Below are 22,360 nucleotides of genomic sequence, written 5' to 3'. Positions count from 1 at the left end.
AGGACTGAGCATCCTTTCCTTAGAGCCAGCAGAAGCTAGAAGGACAGGTACAGTGCTACTAGAAGCTAGATACAGTGACAAAAGAGGAGAAATTTAGCACTTTTTTCCCATTTCATTGCCATCATTGGTGGCTCCATTTCCAGTTGTGAACCCCACTGCTCTGACAGCTTCCTTCCAGCTGTTGCCCCTGCTCGTAGCCCCTTTGGCTCATGGTTGGGGATACAGCAGCCCAGCCCGAGAGCATTGTGGGGATAAGAAGTCTCCTGCCGGTTGGCAAGGGCATGCCTGTCTGTTTCTGCCAAAAGGGTGAGTCTCTGGGTGGCTCTTAGCCCTCCAGTTCCAGCTTCTGGCCTTTCCTTTCAGCTCTTGGCTCACTCCACACCTTCCTCTTTCCGTATTTTGGGGGACTGCAGAGCTGCTGACAGGAATTTGGTGTGGGCAGGGTTCTCTGTGGCAGGCTGATCTTTTCCTCTAACCCAGAGGGTGATGGCCATAAGAGCTGTGCGGAGCCAAGCACCTCCTCTGCCTGGCCCCCCGGCTGGGGTGTGTGGGAGTGAGGGAGTGCTATCTCCCTCTGCCCCCACTGCAGTGGTGGCTGCTGCTGCGCTGCCATGGGAGGAAGGATGCAGCCTGCATCAGGGGAGCTGCTGGAGACCCTAAGGTGGGAGAGGGACTGTGCTGCTGGAGCTATGGGAGACCTGCTTCAGGGCAGACCTTCTTGTGTCCTTGGGGACATGTCACTGCCAGGCAGGTAGGAAGCAGTTTTCCCATCTGATGCAGTTTCCCAAAGTTTGGGAAGCAGTGATGCTCTGCAAGAGGAAAGTGCCTCAGTTTTACTCAGCCTGGTGTGAGCTGTGTTGCTGATGGGTCCCTGTCCAGCCCAGGCAGAGCCCCTCTGTCCCCCTGCCACTGTGTGGTGGGGGAAGCTCCATGGACAGTCCTGGGACTTCGTTGCTAGTCCTCTCCCACTGGCCTCTGTGGTGGGAAGTAACAGTTGCTCCCCCCCCCCCCGCCCCAAAACTACTCCGAAAAGATACGCTTTCATTTTTCACCACATGTGTTTCCTTCCCCTGACAAAACCATTTTAAAAATAATACAAGACTGAAAAAAGGCTAAGCTCATGTTTAGTACTTTATTTTAAAGTTATAAGGCTTCCCCACCCCCCCCCCCCCCCCCCCCCGAAGAAATAACTGAGTGAAATTTTTCCTAAACAAATTTGCTGTAAACAATTTCTATGCCAACACTTCCTTGCATTGTTTGGCTTTTAAAGTACAGCCTTGGGCTAGTACATGAGAATCAGAGAATGGAAGCAAGTAGACCGTTTTCATTGTCTTAGCTGGGACAAGTACTGAGAAATAAAGCAATGATGCAAACAGCTGAAAGTAGAACATATTTCTAGCAGGCTTCCCTTTTAACAGTCTACATCATTAATAATGTATGCCGTGGAACCAGATGCAGCTTTTCTCAGGAAATCTAAATTTGTAATAAAGCCCAAGTCTGAAGGAAATAGCCATCGGGTTTTGGGACTTTTTAAGTTCCCAAAAAGAAGATTCTAAACCAAACATCCTACTTGAGAGAGGGAGACTGCAGTTTTGCAACCACCATTAACTGCTCAGGGATCGCATTGTTGTCAGAAGGAACAATTCTGCTCCCCTCAGCCCCAGGGAGAGCAGTTCAGATGCTCTTCCTCGTGTTAGGCAGTGCACATCATGCGGCCACAAGGTGAATTGGATCGGCTTGCTGTTCTAGCTGAAACCTAATCTCTTATCTTTATTTTTCTTTTTGTAAGGCTAGTTTACAGTCACATCGGCAGAAGAAAATGGTTATTTTTTAGATGGCTCAACCCATTTGTTGACATTTGGCAGCATAAGTCTGCTTAAATCTATTGTAAAACTATGTGTAAAAATGGCATTGTGAAACTGTCACAAAAAATGCTTCTCCTTTTATCTGGAATGACTAGCGTTATCCAAATGGAAAAAGAAGGCAATGTACCATGACATGTACTTGAGGCTCCATTAAAGCAAAAGAGATTTTTTTTTTTAATCCTAGGATGATGGTAGTACTGTAAATATATTTTTTTACTTAAATTGTCAGACATCAGTGTTTCATTTTGAAAGTGAATCTGGTTTTATCCTTAAGCTTGAGAGCTAATGACACCAGCCTACAGTAATCACTGAAACACTTTTAAAGGATTTTAATTTCGAGGCTTTTGTTTTGTAGGGAATGCCTATGGAAAGAATCTATTTTTCTCCCTTTTAGCTTTTGTTCACTCCTTTGTTAGGAAACAAGCTGTCCAGTTTTAGTATGACAAAAAGTTCTCTAAAAAGTACTTTTATTTCTCACCCTTAAGCCTCAAATAAAGGTTTTGAGTCAGCTCACATTGACTTAAATATTCAGATTCAAGATATAGCAGGAGACTTTTGGAACTGAATAGGTCGAGTGAGTAATTGCTTGCCTAGACTTGCCTATTTGATCTCTTTTAATCATAACTTTTTTCAAAGTGCAAAACTTGCCTGTATTTTGTTTAGATCTTTTTTTTTGTATTCTCAAGCTTGTGATCTGGAAGCAGTTCTGTTCATTTTTTGTGGTGGTGTGTCACAGGTGGTTCCTGATGTCCCATCTAATTATATTTCTAGCAGAGGTTCCTTTGAAAAGTCCACTTGTCTATTCCAGCTTTAATTTGCTTACTCTGCATGTTGGGTTAGTGTTAGTAAAAGCAGGCTAAGAGCAGAGTTACAGGCAGCCTATCAAGAAGGGCACGACTGCACTTAATGCAACTCTTTCAAATGAATGAGGTCAAGAAAGTGTCTTTCCAAATCTTCCAGCTTTTATTCCAGTCAGGAGCTGGTGTTTGCCCTAAGACTCATTTCTATCAGAGATTCACCTGCTCTTACCTTGGAGCTAGGCTGCTTCCCCCTCTCTGCCTCCTTATAAACATTTAAAATGCATACTACTGTGTAAGAGACCATTGCATAGAGTTAGAAATACATTAAACATGTAATGGAAAGAAGTTGAGATGACAGTCCTTAAAGTTTTAAAGCCACTTGCCAAAGAAGTGATTTTATTTACTGATAGAGCAGTAGTGGCTGTTCAGTGCAGAGACTGTATCCTGGCTGGGGAAAAGAAAAGGCAAGATTAAAGATCACCTTCATCTCTTGACTCTAGGGAATTTCAAAGAGGAGACATTTGCTTTGTAAATTGGGTATTGTAAATGCTGGAGCAGAGCTCCTCACCTGCCTTCGTGGGGCAGGGAAGTTTGTGCCATTTCCAGGCGTTGTTGTCTGCAGTTAATGGTACTGCCTGGCTCAGTGTATTTTTGAGGGACTTTCACCTCTGATACAAACCTGCTATGGAAACGACTCAGTGCTGACACTTCCTCCATTATTAAATTATCTGGGATGCAACAAAAAGATACTTTTCTGTTTCATTCTTTCTGGGGGGTTCTTAACAGTGAGCATGGCTGTCATGCATTCACTGTTGAGAAAGGATGCAGGGGGCTCTACCCTCTGCCTGAGCAGTGGGAGCCACCAGCACGGGGAAATACCTACCAGGGAAGAATGGGTTCAGAATTGTTTTCTAATACTGTTTTTTTCTCCCTCTTTTTTTACTAGGTGAACGTTTGGCTAAGCCTGAAAGAGGCAAAATGCGAGTGCACAAAATATCCAACGTGAACAAGGCCTTGGATTTCATTGCCAGCAAAGGAGTCAAACTAGTATCTATTGGAGCAGAAGGTAAAGAAACCAACTGATTTGTCATGGCTGTATGCCATTTGCCTTTGTGCCTCCCTAGCCCTACCATGTCCTTGTAAAATAAGCCATGGAGGAAAAAGGGATATATTACACCTTTACTCTGGATTTAAATCCCACCTTCACACCAAGCTGCCAAAAGTAATTCCCACCTGCGCTTATTGGTCAGGTTCTCCTGGTTTTCATGAGTTAAGGAAAACATTGAGCAGTGTCAGAAACAAATTGAGATGTTTCTTTCTTGAATGAAGAAAAATCTTAATTGAAGCACATCACAGCTGCTTGTATGTAGCTCGTTGCAAAGTTTCTGGGAAAGATCTCCTGTTGCTGTAGGACATCTCATGGGTCGAAGCCAAGTGCAGTCCCCAGCACAGGTCAAGGACCCCAGAGAATCCGATTTTCAGGGCTTCCAGGCTTCTTGTTGTGCACCCCAGAAAGCTGGAGGCTCTGGTTGGAATTCTGTGTATCGTTCTGTAGAGACCATTGTGGGCAGCACCAGGGATGCCCTCAAGACAAACTTGTGGATCCTGCATACAGCAGGGAGTTGTGTAGGATTTTTGTCGTTGCTGAAAAGGAGGTGGGTGTTTTGCAAATATGTCACCCAAGACCTGGAAGGACTTGCAAGTTAGTAAGATAGTTTGATCTTTTATAAACCTTAACAACTTGTCATCTTATCTGGACTGTGTTTTCATGACACTTGTTTTCCTCTGCTCTGGACCTGAGAGTCCTGCCTATACACTCGTGTTGTCACTGTTGCTGTGGAGACACTGCTTCTGTGGTATTTCTAGGTTTGTCTTTACAGTGACCACAGAAAATGAGGGAGGCTTGTTATCTCCATCTTACAGATGGAAATACATGGTTTCTCCAGGGAAACCCATGACAGATCCAGGAAATGAGCCTGTCACACAGTGCTGGATGACCATTCCTCCTCCAGAGAGCTGTGGGGCTGCAGGGCTGACCCCTGCCTGATCTTAGCACAGGAGGTCGAAGCAGTGTCAGCATGCTGCCCCCAATTTTGGCCTTTCAGGCATGTTCTTGGGGACATCTCCAGGATACGTGCCTACCTATGGTTTGCTTGTTCTGCGTCAGATCAGGCAGAATACCCCAGCCACTACAGGTGCTTATGTTTGCCTTACGAAGACCTTTACCTCAATATACTGCTTTAACTTTATGGAGACTTTAAACAATTTGAAACTAATGTCCAGGGACATCGCAAATGCTTCTTTACTATGTTTGGAATTTAAGAGCAAAATACAAGAGGTGAATGGCTCAATTACACTGATATTTTGTGTGCAAAACTTGTCTTCATTTTTCTCAGCTTTTCCCATAGGAGCAACCTGGGGGTGTTGCTGGCCCTGACTACTGTTTATGTAGCACAAATGCATATCTAAGGTCATTTTGTGCCCTTACAACAAAAGACTGATGTATCCAGTGTCTGATATAGTAGTCCATATCTACATGGAACCGTTTGCAAACTGGAAGTTGGACCTGGAACGAGAGGTGGTCTGCCTTATGACAGCTCTTACTGTCAATTTGGATCTCAGACAGACATTGGGATCCTTCTGGGACTCTACAGCATGTGTAAAACTCATTTTCCCAGCTCTATTCTCTTTTTTTTTTTTTTTCTGGCTCTCCTCTCGCTGGCACTAGTTTGCCTTTTCCTCTTCTTCCATTGTATTTTTCTTTAATCTCTGCTCCTGAATCAGCTGTATCTGTACCCTCACAGCACTTAGAAATCATTTGCAAATAAAATGGTCTGTGACCAAAGATCTCCAGGGCCCAGTTATTCAGTATGGATTCACAGCAGTTACCCTGTTCAGAAATAGACCAAGGTGCCATTTTGTGACAGAAGCCACGATTTATATCAGTCTGAACAGTGATCCTGACCTCCCCTGCCAAATGTTCCTAGCTCTCCTTTGTCCTGGTGCCCATGCAGCTATGTGGTGAACCCATGTGGGTTTCTTTATACTACCAAAGGTAGCACAGCACTGAAGTTTGGACTAAGGTTAGCTTTGATTTTTATACAGAGCGCTTGGGGCTGTGCTGTGATGCCAGCTCAGGTCATGTAAGTGTAATCACAGCATGGGCTCCCCCAGCATGTGCCTGTGCACCCAGACTGAGCCCAGGCCACTCTGGTTGTCCCCAAGAAACATAACCTGCTGCAGGGGCTTCTGCCCAGTCCATCCAGGTGCTTGGTGTACAGTAAATAGCACATCAGCTGTAAAAATGGACTTTTACTTTGAACAGCACAGTTGTAACTCTGTCCATGGAAGGGATTATAAACCTTCCTGGAGCATGAATTTTAAAGGCTTACTTTCAGACTTTAAGAAGACATCATACAGCAGCGAAGTAGAAGATAAAAGCTAATGAGGCAGTCATAACACTACACCAAGAAAATGAGCTGTGAATGCCTCAGTCAGGTTGAACTGATCTAGGAAGTTTTCCAGGTGGCTTTTCTCCCAGAGGAGAAAACCACCATCCAGCAGCAGTCTGGTGGTACTGGCTAGGGCAGTGTACTCCTCACCTTGAGGTGACTTGCTCCATCTCTGGGTGTCTGGTGGGCAGCAGGGTCCTGTGTGAAGGGTCTGCAGCCCAGCTGTAGTTCTCTGTATACATTAGACAAATGGCATTGGACATCAATGTCCTGGCTTTATTAATTTTTTTGTGGCTAAAAAATAAACTTCAGAAGGAATCCCAAGGCGAGACTTAGGTCAGTTTAAGCCTTGTGAAACCTTGTGATTAATCAGAGTTAAAGCCAGCAAAAATGTTTTCATGACATTTACCTTGCATTTCAACAAAGATCAATCTCTGATGTTTACAAGCCAAGCTCTGCAGCCATGTCCTAGTGAGCCAAGAACCAGAGTTGAAGAGGACTTCCTACGCACAGCATGAGTGCAGAACATATTCCATGTCCATGTTAAATGGAGGGTGCACTAAGCAAAAAGAATAAGCAATGATGGTTAAGAGATGCTTTTTACAACCATCTTTTGACTGTTAACAATTCAAGATGATTCTAAACGTCTTTGTTTAGCCTAAGTCCACACGATCAAAGCAGTTGTGGCATACAGCAGATCTGTGTAAATCTGGATCAAGGAAGGCTCTAGCCTGGTGCAGCTTCCAAATGGTTTTTCATCTGCTTTTAAATCTCACTGTCATCTGACACCTCAGGAGCCTTCTTTTTCCTGTAATAGATTCCATACTGGTATCAAATGCTCCTGGGATTTAACAGATTGAATAGGTCAAGTATGTGACCCTAAGACTGTTTTACTTGCACCTCTAATCTGCATAGAAAGCTGCTGGTTTTAGACAGATGTGGCTCAGTTCAGCATAAAGATAACCTTGGCTGAACTGATCTCTATTCTCACTTGCACAAGTGAAAGGAGAAATAAAGCTTAGAGATTTCAACAATTGCAGAAGTCACATGTGAGCAAAACACCTTCTGAAGCATCAAGCAGAGCAAGCATACATTTGACAGCGGAAGAAGGGGAAAATAAGGTGTCCCCATGTCAGTGAGTGAAACATAGCATTGTATTTGTCCCTATCTCCTGCCCACTCACAATTAGGGAGCTGAGATGTACACCCCCATCATTAATGCCATCTGTCCTAAATCTGGCTGGACAATCATTAGCAACACGCTTTCTGAAGACAAGGGTGTGGATGCTCATCCTGCTTTATTTGGGTTTTGTTAGGATAAAGAGAATGCAGAGTAGCCTTTATTTTATGTCACCACTGATTGATCTATGTCTCCAATTCCCAGATCATAACACTATCCTGGTAGTTGTTCATCTCCTGCAACTCCTTCTCTCCATGGGGTAACCAGAGGCTGTGCTCTCACAGGCAACTCAGAAGTAGCTAGCAGGGGATAACAGTTTCTGTATAATTGATTCTGCTTCTGACTACCCAGGCCAGGGTAGAAAAGTAAGCTTAATCATTTCAGCATTTTTTTTCAAAATTAGTTCATGCATTTAAAAAAGGTGATGGCATTTTAAAAGCCACATCTGTGTAGCCAGCCAGTCTTGCTCCAAAGGACTGAGTATTTGTCAAGCCCTTAATTGGCTGTCAAACAAATGGATGAGAGTACTGTTGGTTTTGCATATTTTGTTCATGGTATTTGGTACAATAATGGGAGCTGGGTGGAAGCATATTCATTGGTGCAAAAAATTTCCTTCCAGTAGATGCAGATGCCTCATCAGCTTTAGCCAGCAACTGATCCACCCCCAAGTTGAATGTAAATCACATTAATAACATGTACTTGCTGCTGCTGTGCAGACAACTGCTAGTGGTGGAGGAAGCGCTGACAACATTTGCAGAGGTCCTGCCTAGGAAGAACACTTGGAAAGCACAGTCAGGTAGAAGATACCATCTGATTATTAGCCTTTTAACACATGAACTGTGCTCACTTTACTGAGCCTTACTTATATCAGTGGGGAACAAACACAGTGCATTAATTAAGCATTAGAATGTTCTACCTCTGTAGTGTTACATTCAACTTTTTTAACAATTCCTGTGGAGTTCCTTTCTCTTCATCACCAGGAAGCAGGTGGCTTCATGGAAACCTGTTTTGCAACCATGTTTTTCACTTTTGTTTCTTGGCCATATTCCACTATATTAGAAAGAGACTGGCAGCGGCTGAAGGATGCTGAAGGGATCCTAATGGAAAAGCAGGTTGGCATTGAGGAATGCAGGAGTAAAAACAGAGTGAGGGAGGGCCAAAGATCATGTGGCCTTTCTGATCAGGCTGGCTGACTTTGTAACCAGGTTGCCAGGAGAAGTTTTTTAGTTCTAGAAATGAAAAAAGCTTGCCCACTTTTGTCAACTGTATTTAAAATAAAAAAAGGAGGACTGGGGATAGTGTGGTTGGTTAAATCTGCATCCCAGGATGGATCACTTGTTAATCTTGGACATCAGTATCTGCCTGCTGGGTGGGGGTTTTCTCTGTGTCAAGAAAAAGTAAAATTATATGTAGGGATGAAGTGGTGGAAATATTCTGGGCTTCTTCCAGAGCAGCTTTGCTTTGGTACACTGCTAAGGGAGAATCAGACATGGGAGCAGGGAGCACACATCTTCCTTTTTAAATGAGTAATACAGTGAAGAGGGCAGGGGGGTAGATGCTTTCCACCAGCTAACTTTATAAAACTGGAATTTGCGAACGTGACCAGAGCATAGTACTGAGTTCTAATGCCACATTAGCAACTTAATGCCATCTGGTTTTATGTAAGTATCTTGACCTTTATTTCCAATTAAAATTCATGGAACAGTAATATTAATTACCTGTTTCAGCTCACTGATTGATTTATTACTGTTCATAAAGCATTTTCAACATTGAAGTATTGCTATCAGATTTTAATCCAGTCCATTAAATTAAAGAGCTCAATTTGTTTCAGATCTTAAATATACCCTGGGATCCTTCTGCCAACTGATGTGGTTTTTACAAGCACTGGAGTTTTGTGCTTTTTGAAAATCCCCACAAAGTTCTATCACATGAACAAAACAAACAAGCTGAAAACATGGATGCTTTCTTTTCTATTTTAGCTGTAGTATCTCAGGTATTTGTAACAATAGTAAGGATTTTTCTTTAAGTTGATTGTGGTGTTTTATTGAAGGAGTGGAGAATGCAAAAGTGCAGAACTGAATACTTGCCATCACATGACATTTTCTTATATCAGCCTAGCGGACAACCCCTGACCCCAAAATACCTGTAAAAAATTCATTTGAGGGAAAACTGTCAGCAGGCAAACATAGTGCAGAAAGGAGTGGGCAGTGGACACAGGGGTTTACTGCAGTAGAACAAGGTGACGTGTCTTGTTTTCTATCTTTAAAATCTGTAAATCCCTAATGCAGATGTATGTCAAAGCACAGCGGAGATTATCCTTCTAATTTACACTGGAAGTTGCCCCACATGTATCGCTAAATCACAAGTTTTCAGGATTTTGGACCAGATGGACATGGTTTCTGAAACAATATGCTTGGAGCGTGTGCTACTTGTCTGTGGGTTTTGAATACACTGAGGTTTACATTTTGAAAATTTTTCATAAGAGGAAAAACTTTTTTTTAACAGCTTAAAAGGAAAATTTCAAGTATCGTTACTTTTGTGACAGGATCCAGACAGCTGACGCTTGCCTATACTGCAAATTTCTACTTGCCCCAGAGCACAGCGTGTTCCTGGTGGGTAGCTTTATGGAAGTGGTGACACAGATGTGTCTGCAGTAGTACAAAATGGTTTCCTGCAGCCTTGTTAGGACTTGAATTATTCTACCCCCAAACAGTAGGTTAATTCTAACACTTTTCTTACTGAAAATACGCTTGTAACTTGTCAGTTTTTTGTGAAAAATCTTTCTGCTGTGCAGGAACCTGCCAGAGAATGAGTAGGAGAAGGCAGCTCAGCTAGTTTCACTATCCAAAAAAGTGAAGGCTCTAAATTTTATAATGGGTATATATAGTCTGTGCAGAATTTTTGTAGCTGCTGAGGATCAGCACTTGAGACCTAGCTGCTCACCGTTTGGACTGTTTGGTGCTAATCTATACATGGTGGACATGGTAGAAGCCCTTTTCTGGGCCAGCATCCCCCCAATGCCTCCCCTCTAGAACCTTGATTCCCCCATCCTAAACAGATCATACCTCACACACGTAAGCAGTCACTGCCTAAAACCTCTGAGTTGTTGACCCTTGCTCATTTACATTGCGGAGTCCAATGAGCAATAAAGCACATGCTTAACATCTTAGTTTATCTTATGGTCTGCTCAGGCTGGTCAGCGTGAGTCTTTGCTTCCTCTTCAGGCAGGATGTATGTACTTTGAGGAATGCTCTGTTGTGTCTTTTAGCAATTATACGACTGAATGAAGTCCCATACAGGCAGTCTGGTGTATTTAGGTTTGTTTGAAACAATAAGCGTTTAGGCATGTTTGAAATTAAAGTGTTGATGTTTATGGGTTTCTTAGTGGTATCTTGTTCACATGACAAAAACAGCTGTCAGAGCTGATCTGCTCTGGGAAGTCTCACTGGTTCTTCTGGTATAATTACTCTGGGGCAGTTTTATAGGTGACTTGGATTAGGCATATCAGAGTGAGAGAAGAAAGCTTTTCTCTTTCCCAGTTTGGTTTATATGGCTTCTAAGCAATAGGAATTAAACCTGAATAAGGTGTTTTTAGGCCCCTGTGGGGAATTACACTAATCTAAATTGGTCCTTATTCCTGGTCTTTTTGATCATTGGTGTCTGGTTTACACTCAGTATTATACTGCAAGAGAACCGGTCTGATTACTGGGTACTACTGGGCAAGACTGTGCTGTGCATCTGGGGAGGCAGGGAAGAACAGTTTTCAGTTCTCCCTTCTGCAAAAGAGAATGCTCCCCAGTGCTCTTGTTTTATTACAATTTGCACTTGCAACTTGATGCCTTCTATTTCTTCTCTTTCTACCTTTTTTTTTTCCTCATAGAAATTGTGGATGGCAATGTTAAAATGACTCTCGGAATGATCTGGACCATCATCCTTCGTTTTGCCATTCAGGATATTTCAGTTGAAGGTAAACCTGTCCTGGTTTTCTTTCTAGTAGCTGATACAGTGCTGTGGTTTGGATTTAGGATGAGAACGATGCTGATAACACACTGATGTTTTAGTTGTTGCCAAGCAGTCAAGGACTTTTCAGCTTTTCATACTGGCCTGCCAACAAGAAGGTGGGGGTGCCTAAAAAGCTGGGAGGGGACACAGCTAGGACAGCTCACCTAGACTGGCCAAAGGGGTATTCCATACCACATGATGTCATGTTCCTCATATAAGGGGGGGGAGGTGGTTCTGCTTGAGAACTAGCTGAGTATCTGCTTCAGGTTGTGAGCAGTTGTGCTGTGCATCACTTGTAGTATTATTATTAATAATAATATTTAATAATAATTTTTTTCTTCCTTTTCTGCCCTATTAAACTGTCTTTATCTCAACCCACAAATTTTACCCTTTTTTTGTTTTCTTTTTGATTCTCTCCCCATCCCACTGGGGGAGGGGGAGTGAGTGAATGGCTGTGTGGTTGTTTTAGCTGCCTGCCAGGTTAAACCATGACAGAATCTTAGTTTGTTCCAGCCACTGTTGAACAATGAACAACTGAGGTAACTAAATGGCTTTGCCACTTAAAAGGCCTAGAATGTGCTCTTAAGTGACTCACTGGAAGATCCTAGGGAGCTACCCTTCCTAAGCTGCCCTGTCATCTCACTGACATTTCTGGCCAGGTTCAGGTATACTGAGAAGAGTTTTTCACATCTTGTAAGAGATTTTTAAGAGCAGCTCAAAAGGATGGCTAAGCTAACTTTGATTTTGGAATTTATTGCATTTCTTGCAGACTGATTCAGGGACTAGCACTGAAAATGGACCTATCTCTTCCAAGTCCTACCAAACTCTCCTCTCTAATCCTGAAAAGCTATCTCCTTATTACAGAACCTCATTAAGAAAATAATAACAACAAAACTATACCAGTAGACTCTTCCAAACAAGGAATTTTCTGACAAGGGAAATTAAATAAAGCACAATTCAGTGCAGTCTCTGCGAAAGAGGATTTGGTCACATTTTTCTAGCAAATGCTCCAGAGACTTCTGCTTTCTAAGAAAATGAGTTAATTGGTGTGCTTGCTTTCTTTAGAGACATCTGCTAAAGAAGGACTTTTGTTATGGTGTCAGAGGAAGACAGCCCCCTACAAAAATGTTAACATCCAGAACTTCCATATCAGGTGAGTTACCAGCAAGAACTTAGCTTTACGATATGTGTAGGAGCCATGAAATAAGGGTTGCACCAGAAACTTAGTAGTATGGCAAAGTTGGGAAGGGATGAGAGCTCTTCTTGCTCTGCTCTTAATGTTTGCAAATTGGCAGATGTTCCAGTGAAGATTCTGCATAATAGTGCTTTTTTCAGCATGTCTTGGAGAGCTGTATGAACCATATAAACGTAAAGCACTTTTTTGAGAGCTTAAGTGCCATCCATGCTAGCCAGTACTATAATGGAACTAGCTATAGGTATCTGCCTTTTCCCAAAGGAATGCACTTGTTTCTCCTTTAGGGCTTGTACCTGTGCCTTTTTTCAACTCTGAGCTCTACACCTGTCCTTGCATGCTCCACAGGACAGGCACAGAGAGTTCAGCACAGAGAACTGGCAAAAAGGAGGTGGCGATGCAAAGGGCAAGTCCTAATCACAGTGGATTTTTGTAGGGATTGAAAGGAATCTTTATTGCACTTTCATGCAGGTGCAAGACATGCTTACAGAAGCACTGTTAGCTAGAAACTAAACCAGAATTAGTCATCCCGCTGCCTTGGTTCTTTCCCTCATGCTCATGCCCATCACTGTGTCTCTCCCTGACTGATCACTGTTCATTGTGCTCTCTCTTCTGTCTCTCTCGTAGTTGGAAGGACGGCCTTGGTTTCTGCGCTTTAATTCACAGACACCGTCCAGAGCTCATCGACTACGGGAAGCTACGAAAGGTACCACTTCATTTGTTTGTCAGAGCAGATGCTTGGCTCCTTGGAAGTAGAGAGGGAGAAGAATTAGCTTGATAAGCATAATTGGAGAACTTCAGCACAAGCTGGCGGTTGCAGGATTGCAGGGAAGGAAGGAGGGATGAATCAGTACATTCAGGATTCTTAGTGAAGCATAAACTTAATGAGCTTCCTACTTGACTTTCCCTGCTTTCAGACTGCCTTATATGCGACACACGTGCCCCAATCTCAGCTGATGAGCAAAAGCTGACAAATTCATTAACACCAAATGTGAGACTAGTTCTGTGCTAATGTCACAGACTAGTGAGTCACATCAGACTTAACATTTCTGTGGAGAGTTGGAGAGAAACCGGCTACCTGGTGTTCAAGTGCAAAAGCTCATTGAGGGGTCTGTGTGCCCTCACTGGACACTTATCACGTGCTTCCAGCTTAGCACCGAGCCATCTGCAGTACTAGGCTTCTCCTAGCATGTAGGTATCAGGTGCCAGAAAACCATTTGCCATAACACTCAATTTTACTTTAAAAGTTGCCACTGGTAACATGATATTTAGCTGCTCCTAAGTTTGCTTCCCATGTGTCTTTGAGACAAGATTGCTGAGGGGATGATGAGAATAAGCATTCAGTGGTTTGTGCTGCCTGCAGTGTCTTGACCCAGCAGGGCAATGGAAGACCAAACTGGGTTCTCATCCTACTGGCATTCCTGCAGTCTGCTGAGATCTTGTTTCACTGTGTCTGTGCACATATGGAATGAAATGTCACCAACAGCATAATTCATGTGTTGTTACTGGGGCTAACAGACAAAAAGTTTGATCATCTGATCTCACGGGCTGGGTGTTATAAAGTGCGAACGTGCTTGAAGTTAGCTAAGGAAATAAACATGGAAGCCCATCACTAATAGACCTGGGCTCTTGGATCACTGTGCAAATAGACAATATGTAAATTATCAGTATAGTTAATCAAATTAGCTGCAACCTTGAGGCAATGAATTGTACAATGCCTGATCTGCTTTTCAGTAACCTTTTAGATCTTTACTGTCTTGTAGAGCAGTCAATTATATTATCTGATCAGTTTTAGTGTCTGGAGTCAGTGCATGATGAATAAACAGTGGGGAGAGACTGTACCTGTTTACATAAACAACAGCAATAAAAAAAAGGAATTATTGGAGCTACATTTTCAGTGCCTGGTCTTGGGAAAATAAAAGCAGCTAAGCAAAGTGCATCTGACAAACACAGCGGGGTAAATGCTACAGTGTTCTCTGTTATCAACAAAGCCCTAAGCCAAACCCAAGCGAAACAGGAGTGAGGGAAGGAAAGTTATTTGGTTATGTTGCCTGCAGGCTTTCTAAGGTGAAAGAGAGGGTGATTGTCCTAGCCAAAATCAATGTAGATGGGAAGGGATTTGTTCTCCTTTGAGTAAGGTTAAAGGGAACAAGCATCTTTGTTCTCCACTTGTCTTTGATCGCATCCTTCATCAGGTTCCATCTGCCTTCCTGCAGTCTTCTGACTCTTTCTGTATCATTTTTATTGTTGTTCTGCCTCGATTACTCTAAAGGCATGAGATTAAATGCATGTTTGAGTACTCTACCACAGCCGAAATCTTGAGCAAATAGCTGGGAAGAACTTAGCTCAGAGCCTAGCCTTTGGCTCTGGCAGTTGATGTGTGCAGAAAGGAAATTGCCTTTTTTTTATGCTAGATCTATGAAACCCATTTGTAGAATGTCTTAAACTTGGCACCTTCCTAAACACAGTATTTGCTTGGACTATTTCTGTCACTTGCTTCCTCCTTTATCACTTCTTTCTCTTCCCCTTGGTTCAATTCAACTGAGTATTGCTCTTCTACTTGGAGCCTACTTCCCCTCTCCTCCTTCCCTCAAACACAAGCAAGCAAACAAGCCAACCAACCCCAACATTTTGAATCATCCCTGGCTCTGCATGGAACTTACGTTGCAGAGCAAGACATGAGAAAGGCTGCTCAGAAGCAGCCATCGCAGTGGATAGTAGATTAGAGGTCCACCTCCATGTCTCTTCCAGCTCTAGGGAGTGATTCATGGCATCTCAGTTGTGCGTGCCTTTGGCAATGCTGTATGTGTTTCTGTGTATGCCCACACATGTATAAGATAGTGGTGAACATCAGTCCAGGCTGCCAAGAAGTCTGCATTGTACCTCCTCTTTGGGCAGCATTCTTGTACAGTTTTGGTGTTTTCTGCTCCTTCACAGAGGCTGTGTCTATGCTACAGACCCTGTATTGGCAGTATGTGCTAGCAAAAGGTAGCTGCATGTCTTCTTCCCAAAAGTTAGCAGCTTCTTTTGCCAGCACAGTTTTATATTGAGTTTATGTTTCTAGCTATTTTTCCAAGTCTAGCTATATTAGCAGAGCAAGCACAATTCTTTTCTGCTTACAGGCACTGCCTAGCTGAAGTTGCTTGTATATTCCAGGCCCCAAAATAAAAGGTGCAAGTCCACCTAGCTTGGTGCCAGTGATTCCCTGACACCACAGCTACTTATTTAGTTAGATGGTTTCTATTCAGTGCAGGTCGGTCTGCTATTGTTCAGCTCACTGTAGATAAGATCTTGAGATTCAGTTCATGGTCTACATCTGAGGGATATGCAGAAGATGGGATTTCCCTTCCTCCTTTTACCTCTGACTATAGCTCAACTATGAGCCACATCTAAGATCTTTTTATCAAGTACAATAGTTGACTGATGGCTCAGACACTCTCTCACATACTGCAGTCCATACAGTCTGTGTACTGCCATGTTGGATGCATTTATTACAGATATTCCTGAAAACATGAGTCGTACCAATTGGATTTCTTTCCTGGTGTCTTCAACTCTTACAGATATTACTATATTACTATAGTACTTGCTCTTTCTTGATTTCCCTCCCCCTCCATCTCCTTTCCTGATTGCTAGTTAATAGAAGATTCTTTTTTTTTTATGTCACACTGCAATAATTGCCATGGCAACCTTGTGTGCTGCAAGGACTTGGAAATAGCTGGAAGAGGAGACAAGACTCCCTGTGTGAGTTAGGGTTGTGGTGAAAAAGGAGGAGCCACAGTAGTCTTTAGTCAGCAAAAGCAGAGAATGTGCCAAGTGGGCATCTGTTTAGGGCACATTTGCTATCTGCCACCATTAAAACAACGTAATTCCTCCATGGCAAAATTATAGCTTTCCTCATGGTTGGCCCAGCTAGAGCCTGGCAAGTTACTGCTCTTTTTCATGTCTCTGCCATTTCTATGTTCACGTAAGCAGACTGGGAACTGAGGCACCTCTGCAGACCCTCAGCTGGGTCAGTGCTCTTCCTGGGATGTGTGTTTCATCTGTGGAAGGAATCAGGGGACAGGTGACTTGGCTTTTGTTTGGGTCCCTAAAGCATGCCTGCAGCCATGGTGCTGCAGCGCCGCACTGTGAGGCTTGGAGCTACCAGGCCAGTCTTTACTCCTTTATCCCTTTTCATGGGAGTCAACTGAAACAGGTGATTTGAAATAACTATTAGCTGGTGTACAATGGGATGGAACTGAAAGCGATGGAGGAATTTCATAGGACTCGAGACCCTGTTGTAGTCTTGGACAAGCCCTCAGGGAAACCCTATCTCTTGCACAAAGAAGCATCTCCTTTGTGATGAGCACCTCCACTGTCCATGAGGGGTGAAGCTTTTCCCACAGGGAACAGGATCTTGCTCGAGTTTAGCCCTCCACTAATCTTGGAGCTAGTTTGGACGTAAGTAGCTTGCTTTCGCTAGCATTATCTTTAGCTTCATTTCCCCAAGAGACTATGTGATCACACATCTTCGTACATATGTAGTAGTCTGTTGGCTTCATCTAGGTAGGTCTCCAATTTCCTGCATGTTAAGACTTCCAGCCCTTCCTTTGGGAGTGCCCAAGCCCAGTAAGTTTTCCTATCAGGAAACCTCTCCCAACTTCCAGCTAAAAATTTCTTTTTAACCTTTGGCAACATTGGTCCTGGTGTTGTTACTTGCAAACTGATAGGAAAGCTATCTGCAGTGAGTTTGCTCCTCCCTTTCCTCCAGGAGAGGCTGACAGATCTTCAGGCAGCTCATTCAGATGCGTCAGCGCTAAGGAGGGGTCTGTGTTAATACTAAGCACTCTGTCAGGGCGTTAGCAATGCTGTTGTGGTCATGGTCAGCATAGGATGACATTTGGTACGCAGTGGTGACATTTCTACAGAAGTAGAAGATGGCACATGGGCTCGGGGAAAACCAGCAAGGGAGCTGCCGCTTGGCATTTCTGGATGCTCCTGCACTTGAGTGAAAGGAAGGCTGTTACTTTTCCTTCCTAAATGGAGCTAAGGCCCTGTCTACACATAGTGAACAAGATATGCTATAGACCAGCTAGTGTCCCCACCTCAAATGAGGCTTTTGGTTACACTTTGGGTTCATAGAGATTGCTCCACAGCAGGCACAGGAGATGAGTAGGATGAAGCTGAAATGGTACCAGCCTCTAATTCCATGGCACAGGAATTCCTTGTGGCTGGAGGATAGTAAAAATCCCCTGCCTGCACCGCTGCTAAACTTTGAAGAGGTGGATATAGATCTATCTGATGTAGTCGCCGTTGGAAGTGTATTATATAGGGATAAAGTACTATTTGACACTGAGGTGGAGGCCTGTTACCATGTGTGACAGCTGCTGGTTTCATCACAGCATGCCCATGCAACATTTCCTCACTTAATATTGACTCGTCCCAGTGGACTAAATACAGATCACTGGTCATATCCATTTTGATGGCCTCTGTGTGTGATTTACTTTGGTAGGTGAAACATTGCTGTCTACTGGAGACATCCACCCAAAGGAATATGATGCTGAGATGGGATGCCAAGCTGATACCTGCATTAATTCCTAGGGAAATGTAGCAAACTGCTTTTCAGAATAGCTCAGTTACCTATTTTCATGAAGGCTGTAATCTGAGGGCGACATAATGACCAGTGCCATGAAGAAGCTTTTCTGCATGCCCATACCCTGTCTGCCCAAGCCTGCCTAGCTTCATGTTTCATGCTGGATGGGTTCAAAGGAAACTGCCTCTTTTAGAGGTCAGGCACAGCTTAATCTTCCAAGTCAATGCAATAAGCAAAGGCACATGATCTCAAATAGAAAAGAAACAGAACATGGATGCCACTCTAGAAAGCAGGTGAAATAATTATACTCCTTATTTCCTAATTTTTAAGGCGAGTCTCAGTGTGAGTGGCACAAATGACAATGTGGAGAGTACCACCCCATCCTTCCTCTCTCCGAAAGGCACTTAGCAAACATGGTGACTAAACACTAGCAGTTTATGCACAACCTCTCCTCCATCAGAAGCCACCTGTCTCAACAGTAGAAACAGATACTGCAAATGTCATTTCTCATCCATGAAGTGGATTGATCCTTCAGAATAAGTATCATGGGTATACAGGAATATAGGAGTCAGGCTTCTATGAGGGTCTCATACAGGTTGGTAGGTGTCTTGTTGCTGATCATTATGTTTGAGTGCTGGAAACAATTTGCAGAGGTCTTTCATTTCCAGTGACATCTGTGTTTCATATTCTCTTGTGTGGCTCTTTAAAATCTAGTTATCTTTGTGATATGACTCATGATGTGATAAGTCACATTTAACTTTGTTTAGGATTTGATTACTGTCTATTGATGTCTGTATCTGAAGTGCATCCTGCCACAGCAGAAGGTTTATATAGAGAGGAATAGAAAAGTACTAAGGAAATTACAAGTCCTGTGCAGTGCCTAGGAGGAAAAGCAATACTCAGACAAAATGGGTACTTTCATATATATATATTTATTTTGTAGAGATTTGTTAAAACATTTCTCTTCCTCCCACTCAACTGGTGTTCAACAAACTGTACACTAGCTAAGGACAGCACTCGTTGCAGATGTTGTTACTATTTTAGCATTGCTTAGATGTTCTAACAGATACACTGCTCTGCAGTTCTTTAAAATGGAAGTTGCAAACCTAGTATAAGCATGAGATGTAAATGTGAGATATGGCTGTTTACTGTTAGTATGATGTGAAGCTAATTTTACTTCAGGTTCAAGACAAAATGTGTAATTCCTTCTTGTTGCAAGTGCATGGATTATATGTTAATTATCATATCATGAGTCTCCAGGCTCTGCTTTCAAAAGGAAGCTAATTATTTCTTCCTGCTACATGGAGATTTAGACATAATTTTGTCTGGACAGCACATTTACCTGAACCAAACCAAGCACAATAGCTCTGTTTTGAGAGAAATGCTGTGTACCTTGTTACAAGTTGATGTTGATGCTCTGGCTCTGTTTCTTTCCCAGGATGATCCTCTCACTAATCTAAACACAGCTTTTGATGTGGCTGAGAAGTATCTGGATATTCCCAAGATGCTGGATGCAGAAGGTAAAGTAGAACCCAGTGGCTTTTAACTTGCCTTTTCTCAAGAAATTTCCCACTTCTAGGTGGACTTGTATTGTACAAGAATTCAGTAGCCTCTGAATGCTCCCTCCATCATCATATACTAAATGTATAGGGAAATAGTTACAATGGAATAATGGATCACATGTTCTGCTTCCCTTTACCTCCTGTGCCCCTCAGTCTTCTGAGGGTGGTGTGGAGATCTTAACCTGGGGTTGACACACTAGGCAGAGATGAGTAACACCTGGCTATGTCCACTGCTAACTGAAGTGTTTCCTTTCAAGAATCAGGCTTAATCCTCAGTTAATGTATGGTGCAGGACTGTGTTCCTTTTGCTCCAGAATTTTTTTTCTGGACTCTTTCTGACATTGCTGGCGATCTTCCTTTTGGGGGGATGGTATTAGTATTATAAACTGCTGCTTCTGGACTGCTCAGAAGTGTTGGGCATGAAGATCCCTCACTGACCGAGTCTGGAGACCAAGGCAGAAATCCGTGTTGTTCAGAGGTGCTTTTGCTACTGACTGTGACCGCTTCCCTGGGGCCACTGGGACAGCAAGGATGACTTTTCAAAGCCTTGTCAGGACCAGCTTGGCAACAGACTTTGAAGACTGTAACCCTGGACTACAAACAACAGCCTGAAATAGTTCACTGGTTGTTGGCTGTTTGCCTGAAGCCAGCTGTTTTCAGTGGTAGAAGCTGTATTTCAGGCTTGGCTTGGACAGAAGAAGCAGTTATAGGCTTTTGTTAAATAAGGGAGTGAGAGGAACAAGGGGGAAAGGTGGGGATAGAACAGCTGAACCCAGTGAACCTGTATTTGGGTAACTAGGATGTTCATATTCTTAGGTAGTATTTCCCATCCCCAGGGATGAGTCTTGCTTTCCCTGCATTCATCATGCTGAGGTCACAAAAAATCACGAGGTTTCTGGAGTAGATTCAAGTGCTTCCTGTCATTCTGTAGGAAATAAAGCCAGCTCCAAAATAAGTGGATCTAGCTTCAGATCTCAGCAAAGCTAGCAGCGATGGAGAGGGCCCCTTGCAGGAGCTCCTGTTGCTCTTTCGTGATCACTCTCCTCCCTCATGGAGTGGAGCTAATGTGCATTCCTCCACACCATTAATTCTGATCTCTGGAGGTGTTGAGTTTCCCCTGAAACTAATGAAAGAGCCTTTTGAAATTCAAGCCATCACTGTGTTGAAATGGAGGATGAGGGCATGGAAAGGAAGGAAGAAAGGATCTTTCCTGAAGAACTGCATGGAGGAATTGCAGTATAATACATCTTATAAAAGCCACGTCAACCTACTGCCAATTTGGATTGATTCAACCCACCCATTCACAGTAATGTTCGCAGGACGAGGAAGTGCTGTGACACGAGATATGCTGACATATGGCTGCATTACACTGGCCAGACCCTGGAAGCAAATTTATCATGAGGGAGGGAAACCAGGAGGGTGATCCTGGCTTCTGAGACACACACATCTTCAGGGGAATGCTGGGAAGTCCTGTGGAGTTGCTATGACAAGCATATACCCCAGCAAGCCTCCTGGACAGTTGTGGTTTTCCCTCGCCTTTGCTTTCCTCCGATCAGTTGATTATGCTCTTAACGTGAGGTTTTTTTTGACAGACATTGTTGGAACTGCCCGTCCTGACGAGAAAGCCATCATGACCTATGTTTCTAGCTTCTACCACGCCTTCTCAGGAGCCCAGAAGGTATCGCAGGATCCCAAGCTCCCTCCACAGAGCACACCTGGTGCCGTTGCTAATGTCCAAACCTTTTTTTCTTTCTCTCTTTCCTCTCTAGCTACGGGCATCTTTATTATTATGTTCTTGGTAGAGTTGGCTGTTGGTTCAAAGTGGTGCCCCAGACGTAATATGTGGGGCAAGGGAGCCAGGACTCTCATTTCCCTATGGTCAGTGGTACTTCCAGTGACACTTGCGTACACCAGCACCTTGGAACAACACAAATCCAAGCGAGTGGGGAGCTTTGCCTTCTCCATTTGCCTTCCAAACTGCTGCCCTGATGGCCGAGGACCTGCACCCCCTGTTCCTGGGAAATCTGAGCAAAGATGCTTGGTCTCACAAGGCTGGAGACCACCACATAGATGCTCTGCTCAGCAGGACACTGCAGCCTGCTCCCACTAGAAACAATTCTGATAGCTATTCACTTTTTTTTTTCTTTTTCAAAGGTGGAGGAACAGAGCTGACTTAATGGTTTTATGAAGGGTTCAATGAATACCCAAAGCTTTATCTTTTACCTTAGGTATGCTGCAGGTTCCTGCACCCTTGCTTCAAGGTCTGAACCTGCTGCTTTCTTGAGTTGTGCCACAAATTCAGTCCCGGTTCCCCCGGGGCTTACAAAGCATGTCTAACGAGTATGACCATGGTGATTTTGCAAACAGAGCATTGCTTATCATGACTGAGATGCCTGGTTTTGTTCATTTGTTTCTTTTTTTTCTCTTTTCTCACCCACCATGCTGGTAATTGGGCAGTTGAGTCCTTGCTGTGTCTGGCTTAGCCATTTTCCTGTTGGTAATGGAGTCGCTTAAGGAAAACATTTTGTGGGTGAAACCTTGTAAATATCTCTCGCCCAAACCAAGCAGCCGCCTGTACTTCAGTGCCATAGGAACAGGCAGTGCGTGTTGCAGCAGAGCAGATAACTGTGTAGGAAGCGCACTGCGTAGGAAGGCTCTGATCTCTAGCTCCTCGGCGTACAGAAAGGCCTTGAGCGCAGGCGTTCAAACCTCTAAACAGCCTATTTGCATCCTTGG

At 43.5% G+C, this 22,360-nt stretch overlaps 1 protein-coding gene across 5 annotated transcripts in view; it reads left to right on the top strand.

The window, feature by feature from the left end:
* Positions 1-22,360, top strand: part of ACTN1 (actinin alpha 1) — a 93,317-nt gene that overhangs the window by 47,089 nt on the left and 23,868 nt on the right. For all 5 annotated transcript variants that reach the window (XR_012835691.1, XR_012835692.1, XR_012835693.1 and 2 more), the window contains exons 3-8: positions 3,612-3,731; positions 11,177-11,263; positions 12,364-12,451; positions 13,118-13,196; positions 19,501-19,582; positions 21,217-21,302. Coding sequence is in view for 2 of the 5 variants with exons in the window: in XM_075754205.1 (XP_075610320.1) it covers positions 3,612-3,731; positions 11,177-11,263; positions 12,364-12,451; positions 13,118-13,196; positions 19,501-19,582; positions 21,217-21,302 (542 nt within the window). In the remaining 3 variants the exon portion in view is untranslated. The remainder of the gene's footprint in view (positions 1-3,611; positions 3,732-11,176; positions 11,264-12,363; positions 12,452-13,117; positions 13,197-19,500; positions 19,583-21,216; positions 21,303-22,360) is intronic.

Source organism: Balearica regulorum, chromosome 5, assembly GCF_011004875.1.
Source record: "Balearica regulorum gibbericeps isolate bBalReg1 chromosome 5, bBalReg1.pri, whole genome shotgun sequence".
Classification (NCBI taxonomy): domain Eukaryota; kingdom Metazoa; phylum Chordata; class Aves; order Gruiformes; family Gruidae; genus Balearica; species Balearica regulorum.
The sequence above is the reverse complement of the archived record's forward strand: the minus strand, read 5'-3'. Positions and strand labels throughout refer to the sequence as shown.